Source organism: Silene latifolia, chromosome 5 (assembly GCF_048544455.1).
Source record: "Silene latifolia isolate original U9 population chromosome 5, ASM4854445v1, whole genome shotgun sequence".
Classification (NCBI taxonomy): Eukaryota; Viridiplantae; Streptophyta; class Magnoliopsida; order Caryophyllales; family Caryophyllaceae; genus Silene; species Silene latifolia.
In genome coordinates, this window is record NC_133530.1 from 16,464,859 (window position 1) to 16,475,266 (window position 10,408).

The window sequence follows — 10,408 nt, forward strand, 5'->3', positions numbered from 1 at the left end:
AAAATCAAACAATAAATATGAAAAATATGAAAAAAAATAAATAATAACAAAAACCAAACAAACTCATAATAACAAAAACAAAAAACCAAAAAACAATAATAAAACCAAAAAACCAACAACCCAACCAAACCCGAAATCTAAAATAAACCAAATAACAATATTTAAAACCCGAAATCTTAAAAAAAAGTATAACAAGAAGAGATTTGAGAAAATGAATAAAAAAGGAGAAGTAACACGAAATCGAAAAAAAAAAAAAAAAAGTGACGAAATAAACCGAGACGCAAAATCTGGAAAAAAAAAAAAAAAAAAAAAAAAAAACGAGTTTATATAATTACGGCGGTGGTGGAGGTGGCGGTGGATGTGGGCGGTGGGTGGTGTCGGTTGGGATAGTGGTGGGTGGTGGTGAATGAGGAAGAGAGAAATGAATGATTTATTTGGTTTTTTGATTTATTTGGATTTTTTGATTTATTTGGATTTTTTGGGTTTTTTTATTTATTTGGATTTTTTGGGTTTTTTTTATTTATTTGGATTTTTTGGGTTTTTTATTTATTTGGATTTTTTGGGTTTTTTTTTTAGAGAAGAGAAGAGTGAAATGTGTGAGATGAGAGAGAAATAGGTGGGTAGAAAACAAATATATAGTAAATTAGTGGTTAATTAGGGTGGATTAGTAAAGTGTGTTAATTTGCTTGTATAATGACTTTTGGTAGATTCATCTCATCCCTCCATCTCCCTCCATCCAATGGCTCACAAAAGACCTTATGGACTCAAATATATAATGGACCTTAGTTGATCCTTCCTCTATATATATATATATATATATATATATATATATATATATATATATTGTCTTTGAAATCAAATCACTGAACATAAACATATAGGGATGGCAGTGGGTCGGGGACCCGACCCAGATCCTGAGGGTTGGATCCTAATGGGTCGGGTATGGGTCTCATTTTTTCAGACCCAATGGGTATAGACCGGGTATGGGTCTTAAGAAAATATTCCGGGTCCGGGTCTAAGTAATGAGATCCATACCCGACCCTTAGACCCTTTATTAAAAAAAGAAAAAAAAAATCATAACTTCTCTAAATTCATACTGGTAGACCGTAGAAACCAAAGCAACTAAAGTCTCTTTCTCTTCCCTCATCCCATAAAGTGATAAAACCCAACCAAACTCTTCTGACAATACCACCACTCCACCACTAACACAAGGAAACCATCACCACAACACTGACACACGACTGACAACCATCTCTCTACTAGGCGGCGACCGACAACCACCATTAACGGCAGCCAGCGACAGTCAGATGAATACGGCTATTAAGTTCGGTATTAATTTTAGAGTTCCGAGTTTGATTCTTTCACATGTATTTGGAGGCAAAATTAATTTTGTTAAAATACTATGATTTTTTTTTTAATATTATAGACCTTAATCCTGCTATTAAAGTGGCTGAAACTCGGACCCGTGGGTAGACCCAGACCCGAACCTTACCCATAGGGTCCAGGTATGGGTCCTCAAATTTTAGACCCTTGCGGGTCTGGGTCGGGTACGGGTCCAAAGGGAAAATCTCGGGTCCGGATCTGGGTGGACCCTACCCAAACCCTACTCATTGCCATCCCTATAAACATATAGTTATTGTCAAAATCGACCGGAACTTAAAAAATTGATCTAAAATATTTGAATTGATATTTAAAATTGTAAACGAAAAAAGCTATTCAATATATTGAAAATAGTTTTGGCAATAAAATTAGTCTTGGTTGACCCTGATTTACCATCTCAAATGCCACCACTTCTCCCCATAGTCGACCACCAGGCACCAACAGCTTCGACTCCTGAGGTGGTATTGATTGACCTTGATTATGCCACCACCTCCGCCCGTAGTTGTCGACATATCACCATCAACTTTGACTCCTGAGTTGGTCTTTAATTGACCCGGATTTGCCACCTCAAGTGCCATACAATGTTGCCGACTAGTCACCACAAGTTTCGCGCATTGACGGGAGTCACGGCTAGTAGTATCAGCTGCGTAACTTATTTTTGGGAAATCAGAAAAGAGAAATGGTAACCCTATGTCAGAAGAAGCGGAAATCGCATTGAACGCCATTGATGATTGAAATTGAAGGTAAGATGTTTGAAGATGAAGATACGAACATTGACTAACTTTGAGAGAGAAGACGTAAATAAATGTGATGATATTAATCTGTATACTTTAAGTTACAAGTGTTTCTACTTATATCATCTAAGTAAGTCGGTTAAGCTATAGTATATTACTAAACTACCCTTGTAACAAACTAACTAATTAGCTGTACAATAGTCAGCTATGTACAATGAGCTAGAACGAACTAGAACATTCTAGATCCCCCCTCAAGTTGGCATTGGGTTCAAGGAACACAAGCCCAACTTGGAAGATAGGAAACGATGTTGAGTGTCACCAAGGCTCTTAGTCATAATGTCAGCAAGTTGAAGAGCAGACTTGACATGAACAGTGGAGATGAAGCCTTCCTGGACTTTGTCACGAACATAGTGACAATCGATATTGAGGTGCTTCGTCCTCTCGTGGAAAACCGGGTTAGCGGCTATGTGTTGAGCAGCACGATTATCACACATCAAGGGAATAGGAAGAGGGACCTTGAGCTGTAAATCATTTAACAAACCCTCAACCCATTCTAACTCACTAGTTGTGGCACTCATACTACGATATTCGGACTCCGCGGATGACTTTGAAACCGTTTTTTGCTTTTTGGTCTTCCAACTGATTAAAGAAGAACCAAGAAAAACGCAATAACCAGTGATTGATTTAGCAGAGAAGGGGCAATTTCCCCAATCTGCATCAGAATAACCTGACAAAGAGAGGTCTGAAGTAGAGGAATAGAATAGCCCATGATTAATCGTACCCTTAAGGTACCTGACAACATGAAGAGCAGCATGGTAGTGTGGTTGACGAGGAGAGCTCAGAAATTGTGACAATTGCTGGACATAAAAAAAAATGTCAGGACGAGTTAAATTGAGATAGAGCAAGCGCCCAACAAGTCTTCTATATGGCTCTGCATCTGGTAATAAGTCGCCATCTTCAATTGAAAGCTTAACACCACAAGGAAATGGAATAAGTGCAGGCTTGCAATCTTGCAGACCTGTTTCAAGAAGAAGATCAACTATATATTTCCTTTGGTTTAGAAGAATGCCCTTGCCATTTCGGGCTACCTATACTCCAAAAAAAAAAACGCATGAGGCCAAGGTCCTTGATTGTGAATTTCTTGTCAAGTGCTTGCTTGATTGAAGTAATATATGAAGAATTAGATCCAGTAATTAATAGATCATCAACGTACACCAGTATTATTGTGAAATGAGAACCCTGAATCTTTGTGAATAAAGAATAATCGTGCTTGGACTGGCTGAATCCTAATTCTTTCATTAAAAACCGAGATAATTCAATGTTCTATTGACGACTTGCTTGCTTTAATCCATAGAGAGAACGCTTTAAATGACAGACTTGCCCAGGTTGAGCCTTTGTGTATCCTGGTGGAGGTTCCATATAGACAGTTTCATCAAGATATCCCTGCAAAAATGCATTGTTAATGTCTAACTGAAAGAGGGGCCAATTCTTAGATGCTGCTAAAGCCATTACAGTTCGCACAGTAGCAAACTTTGCTACTGGTGAGAACGTATGTTTGTAATCTTTTCCTTCAATTTGCTTCTACCCTTTTGCAACCAAACGAGCTTTCTAGCGTTCAATGGTACCATCTAGTTTGAATTTGAGCTTGTAAATCCATTTGCAACCAATGGGAGTGTGCCCAGCAGGTAGAGGAACTAAATCCCAAGTATGATTGACATCAAGAGCTTGAAGTTACTGACTCATTGCCTTGACCCAATTCTCGTCTTTAACAACTTGAGAATAAGTGCTTGGTTCAGGCTTTGCCAAAACATTAGCCAGAGAATGCTTGAATTCTGGACTATGATCATGAAGAGAGGAACATATAGTATTAACATTAAAAGCATTAGAAATATTAGAATTAGGAAGAACATACAAATTTGGTAATAGACAATTCTGCAATCTTGTGGATAATTGTCTAGGCCTGCTCGATTTCCTAGGCTCTGTGATGAGAGGTCTTGCATTGAGTATACCAGCATCGGCGGTAGAAGAAGGAATGTTAACGACGGAATTACCAGGAGAAGAATGAATGTCAACACCAGGAGAAATGTTTGTATCAGTGCTTCTGGAATGTATATCAGCTGAATCTCTATTTGATGAAATATGAACATCATTAGGAATAGAATTTACCAAAGGTAATAAAGACTCATGGGGAGGAAATATACCCTTGGAAGATGATTGGAAAGGAAAAATATGTGACACCCCTCGTTGAGGTAACTAAATATAACTAGTAAATCGTGGCGGAAACACGAGATTTTTAAAACTTTTAAGGCTTCTAATTAAGTCCAACGCGAGGCATCACCAACACGATAAATAAGTTTAGATAGTTAAGTTTAAGTTTACAACACAAGTCTATTTATTGGGGAAAAGATATCCCACGAATGAACATGAGTCTAAAAGTAGGTGAGTCTATTAAAGTGATATCTAATTAAGGTCCAAGGTAAGAACTCGCTAGCTCACACGGTCTTCCCCACTTAAGCTTCATCACCAACCTGTCATTCATAATAAATATGAAAGCCACAGTCAGTGGGAATTAACTCAGGGTTCTCCCAGCCACAATATGTCAAAATACAAGTAATTAGGAATGTAATTAAACAACAAGCATAAGAATAAATACTTACGGTAACAAGAGAATCATGATTAGTATACAAAATGCAATAAGAGTAGTTATGCATAAATGAGAGAAGAATAATTAGGTCAAACGGTCAAATATTGACTCGACTCAAATGTAAGACAAATTACAAAGTATAGACTCAAACAAGACAACCCTCTAGACTCCAACCTCTTGGTAGGACGACGATCATAATACGGTCCTAGTCTAAACCTGGCCAGACTCTCGGGATGGACGACACCCGATTCGACAAACGATACCAAATCGTATCCAAGACTCGAAATATGGTACACCTAACCGTGCCCGAAAGTCGAGTAACCTCAAATCGGAACCTTGTCACCTAACCGTGACCCCCGGTCCGAAGAGGCGGAAGGAAAAATAGCCCAACTCGGAAACAATGGCACCTAACCGTGACCCAATATCCGAGGGCAAATAAATAAGGAATGTCGAGTAGTCTCACAATGTAAAACGTCACACTCGGGTCACTAATACGAGCAACAAAGATTGCACAAACATAACGTAAACAATTCATGTGATGCATGTATAAACATAAGAGTATAATGATTACTGGTGCTCTGCTGCGTGGGCACATTTGCCGGCCCACCGGCAGAGGATTCATGCTAAGGTGAAACAAGGCCAAAAATAGATGAAGGTGTATTCTCTGCCGGGTGGCCGGCTACCGGCCCACCGGCAGGGGATACATGCCTAAGGTAAAACAAGGTCAATAATGCTCAAAGCGTATTCTCTGCCGGTCGACCGGCTGCCGTCCCACCGGCAGGGAATACCTGCTATAGTCAATTAAGTTCAACATTTCACATTGTGTATTCTCTGCCGGTTGACCGGCTGCCGGCCCACCGGCAGAGGATACACCCTATTATAAAAGACACTAAAATTTCATGTACTCGCTGCCGGTTGGGTAGGCCGGCTGCCGGCCCACCGGCAGGGGAATACAAAGGCTTAATTCCCTATTTTTATAACTCAGAAATGCCATGTTGCGCTGCCGGTTGGGTAGGCGGCTGCCCCCACCGGCATAGGGATCATCAGATATCGAAAACTCATCAAACATCCATCTAAAGTCTTCCAAATTCAACCATATTTCATTTAATCATTTCATACTTCTCTAATATGATGAATACTCAGAAAATTACCACTTTCAAGATGAAATTAACATATGAGGTTGTTTATTAATCATTAAAATGAGGTTTAATCATGTAATTATGAGAGAATTCCTTTAAGACAATCTCATATTTCACCATATTACAACAAGGCATGAAATTACTCCTTAAACATGTGAGAATTGTCATACAAGTATTCTACTCAACACCAAATCACCAAAGGGCATGAAAGACATCAAATTTAACATTCATGTGAGTCTAATACTACACAATTCACACAATTTTAACATAAAAGTCGAGTAACCCATCACCGTTACCTTTTTGCACTTCACTCTTCTATTGAGTCGTCAATGATGTAGCTATCCTCCTCCGGGTCGTCCAAGTTCTCCCCTAAACACAAAAATAAAGATATTAAGTCAAGAATCCACATCCTTGTAAGATGATAATTTCGAAAAAGAGGAAAAGATGACAACTTTCTTACTTAGAAAGGAGGGGAATGAGAAAAGGAACAGAATGGCGCGAAAAGGAACGAGATTGGTGAAGAATTGAGCGAGTTATGGTGATTTTAGGGTTGAGAGGAAAGGGTTTAAGAATGGTGATGTGTTTGTTGGGAAATTTCAGAAATTAGAAGTAAGGGAGATGGAGTTGTGAGGGTTTAGTTGGGGTTTGGTGTAGAGAAAAGAGAAGGAAAAAGGGTCATGAGTCATGATAAGCCCAATAACTCAAAATGAGTCGGTTTCTACTAGAATTTCCGCCTCAAACCTACTATAATTCAAGATGGAGAATAATATTATTAGAGTCTACACTATTATTATCGTTACATGACTATGACGATATTTTATAAAAAAATAAGCTTTAAATAATAATTATTTAATAAAAATTACTTAAAAGTTTATTCAAAATATAAGAAAGGCGCGGGGTGTTACAAAATATGCTCATAGAAACGCACATCTCTGCTTAGAAAAACCTTATTATTATCTAAGTCATATAATTTGTATCCTTTTGTCCCATGAGGATAACCAAGCAAAATACTTCTTCTTGCACGAGAATCAAACTTATCTCTATGAATATCTCTATTATATGCATAACAAAGGCAACCAACCACTTTTAAACTACTATAATCAGCCTCTTTATGAAATAATAACTCAATAGGAATTTTCCAATTGAGTACAGAAGAGGGTAATAGATTTATGATGTGAGTAGCTGCAAGAAGGCATTCACCCCAGAAACGTTTGGGCAGATTAGCATGAAAACGAATTGCACGAGCTGTTTCAAGCAAATGTCTATGCTTGCGTTCAACTCGACCATTTTGTTGAGGCACACCTGGAATGCTATGCTGAAGAACGATTCCTTTGTCTGCAAACAACCTTGCACAAGAGCCCTGGAATATCTCTGTCTCATTATCACTCCTGATTTGTTTTATAGTTGTATGAAACTGATTCTCAACATAGGCAATAAAGGCAGATATAGTGTAATACACACTATATTTATCTTTCAACAAATGAGTCCATGTGGTTCTTGTGTGATCATCCAAAATTGTAAGAAAATAAGTGGCACCAGAAATATTTGGAATCTTATAAGGGCCCCATAGGTCAACATGTACCAAATCAAATACATGAAGTGCTCTGGATTGACTTTTAGGAAAGGGAAACTGATGAAACTTAGACTTAAGACAAATTTCACAGTCGAGCTTAGTCACACTTTTACACATATTGCCAGGTACATGAAGCATCTTTATAACTGAACTATGCCCTAGTCTAGCATGTAAAAGACTAACATGAGGATCAACAGTTGATAACTGTTTAGACACATGATTGAGAGAGCTACAGATATTTTTCTCTTCCAACCTTGTGTATTGATGTAAGCTTGCTTGATTGACGAGCAGCTTGTACAAACCAGAATATTTCACACCATATGCCACATTAGTCTTAGTTGTAGGGTCCTGAAACAGGCAGCCCTTGTTATCAAACAACACTTGCAAGCCAGAATCCACAGCCAATCTCCCAACAGATAATAGATTGTGGCGAAAATCAGGAACAAATAACACATTTCTAAGCAAAATAGACGCATTTATCCTTATATCTCCAATTTGTGTGACAGTTTTGACTCTGCCATCAGGTAAATTTATGCAAAGATAATGATTGAGTTTCCTTAAATTCATAAATAACGATAACCATGGACTCATATGGTCAGACGCGCCCGTGTATATGATCCAATGCGTAAACTGACTCTCAATATGTACATTAGTCGCAGATAATGCAGAATGCATACCTGCAAAGTTGGCAAAATTTGCAGTACTGGTAGATTCACCAGTCTACGGAGTGATATTCATATTCTTCACCACACACTGAATCACGCTTGCAAGATAATTCTCATCGATGCCATGGGATAAACCGAAGGATGTGCAGATTGACCTTGACCTTGACCTTGACCTGCACGACTGACAAAATTATTGTTGTCAGACTGATGAGAAAAAGAAGGTTTGTATTGCATCATTGAATTCTTGTCTAATTCCAGAGGGTCGTCTGGACTTTCTTCAGAAGCGAAAGCTGCAAATCCTGAATTTCCAGGATTTCCATAAGATCTTCTTCCTTGTCCTCCTTGTTGTCTCCTTTTGTACTTAAGTTGACGGCAATTCTTAATGTTGTGATTGTCCTTTTTGCAGTATCTACTGAACATTGGCTTACTGACCTCTTCTTCTTTTCCTTCTTTGTTGTAAACCTTTGGCTTCTTGAAATCTCGGTAATCCTTGTTCTCTGTAGAACCAGGAAAGACGTTCTTGGATGCATTAGAAGACGCACCCCCTGGATGTGTTGAAACTCCTTTGATTGAAATTCTTAGCAGCATATAATGCAGTAGACTCTTCAACAGGCGGAACTTTTACTGTAACTGATCTTTGACTTTCAGCTTGTAAAAGTCTTGAGAAAGCTTGATTCAGAGTTGGTAGAGGATCGTGTGCCAACAATAGTTGCCTCAAAGTATCATATGCAGGATCAACTCCCATAAGGAATTGAATGAGCCTCCTGTTGTTCTCAGCTTCTATGAACCTCTTTATCATACTACAGGAATATTTTTCAAGAACTCCACAGACACATTCAAGAATTCCTTCAATGTTCTGTAGTTCCTCCCAAAGATACTTCATCCTTCCATAATACTCAGCCATGGATAAATTGCCTTGTTGCAAATTATACAACTCTTTTCCAATCTCATAGTAACTAGGACCATTCGTTTGTCCATATCTTTCAACAAGATCATCCCACAATTGCTTAGAACTCAGAATATAATCAAAATCACCAGATATTGCTTCAACAATAGTGTTTAAAATCCAATTCGTAACCATATAATCCACCTGTATCCATTTTTGATGATCAGCGTGACCTTCTGCTGGTTTCTTCATACTGCCTGTGATGAATCCGGTTTTATTCTTCGCTGCGATTGCTCGTTTGATTCCTTTGCTCCATCGCGAAAAGTTTTTTCCATTGAACTGAACAATAAGCAGCTTCATTCCTGGATGATCTCCCGTAGTCAGATGATAAGGATCGTCAAAGATTCTCGTGTCGAGATGCGAAACTGTCGAATTTGTTGAATTCTCTGTGATTTCCGTAGGCGTTGTATTGATTTTGTGAATGAAATTTGCAGAAAAATTGTGTAGACAATTGATATGTGAAAAACGAAAATTCTGGAATTAAATTTGTGAAAAAAAATTCGAATCTTGTGTTTTTTTTTAGGTTTTGTTGAAGAAAATTGAAGATTTCTGGAATTAAGCTAGAGATTTATGACGAATTTTTGTGATTTTGAGATTTGACGAAGCGAAGAAAACCTAATTCGACGAAAACCTAATTAAAATCTTGATGTGTAAAGAAATGATATGCGGAAGCGTCAGATATGCAGAAACAGGATCTAAGATCCTGCTCTGATACCATCAGAAGAAGCGAAAATCTTATTGAACGCCATTGATGATTGAAATTGAAGGTAAGATGTTTGAAGATGAAGATATGAACATTGACTAACTTTGAGAGAGAAGACGTAAATAAATGTGATGATATTAATCTGTATACTTTAAGTTACAAGTGTTTCTACTTATATAATCTAAGTAAGTCGGTTAAGCTATAGTATATTACTAAACTACCCTTGTAACAAACTAACTAATTAGCTGTACAATAGTCAGCTATGTACAATGAGCTAGAATGAACTAGAACATTCTAGACTATGGTACATTATTGTGTATCACCGTAACCCTTAACTTAAATTCCGCCAATTTGCACCGTTAAGTGCTGATGTGGCATGTGATGTGGCTATTTGGTCTTGATTTTTGAGCACATAATTAGACTTAAAACACCTCCTTAATTAGATTTAAATTGCTGTCCTAAACTCACTATTTATTCATGCCAATTACTACTATTAATAAGTTAATTAAAAGACTAAATAAGACTAGCAATTTAAACTAGCCATTATTTGGAATGCTTCGAATCAGCCTTGGAAATGCATTAAACATGCTCAATGACGATCCACACATTCAATGAAAGCTCGAA

The 10,408-nt window shown here is 37.8% G+C and overlaps 1 protein-coding gene across 1 annotated transcript; it reads right to left on the bottom strand.

Moving 5' to 3' along the window:
• Window positions 1-3,845: 3,845 nt before the first annotated feature.
• Window positions 3,846-9,381, bottom strand: LOC141654926 (uncharacterized). The gene is made up of 4 exons (XM_074462033.1): window positions 8,697-9,381; window positions 8,291-8,632; window positions 6,803-8,147; window positions 3,846-4,239 (listed from the first exon to the last, which is right to left on the bottom strand). Exons 1-4 carry the CDS (start codon window positions 9,379-9,381, stop codon window positions 3,846-3,848), a joined length of 2,766 nt encoding a protein of 921 aa, XP_074318134.1.
• Between the last annotated feature and the right edge of the window lie 1,027 nt (window positions 9,382-10,408).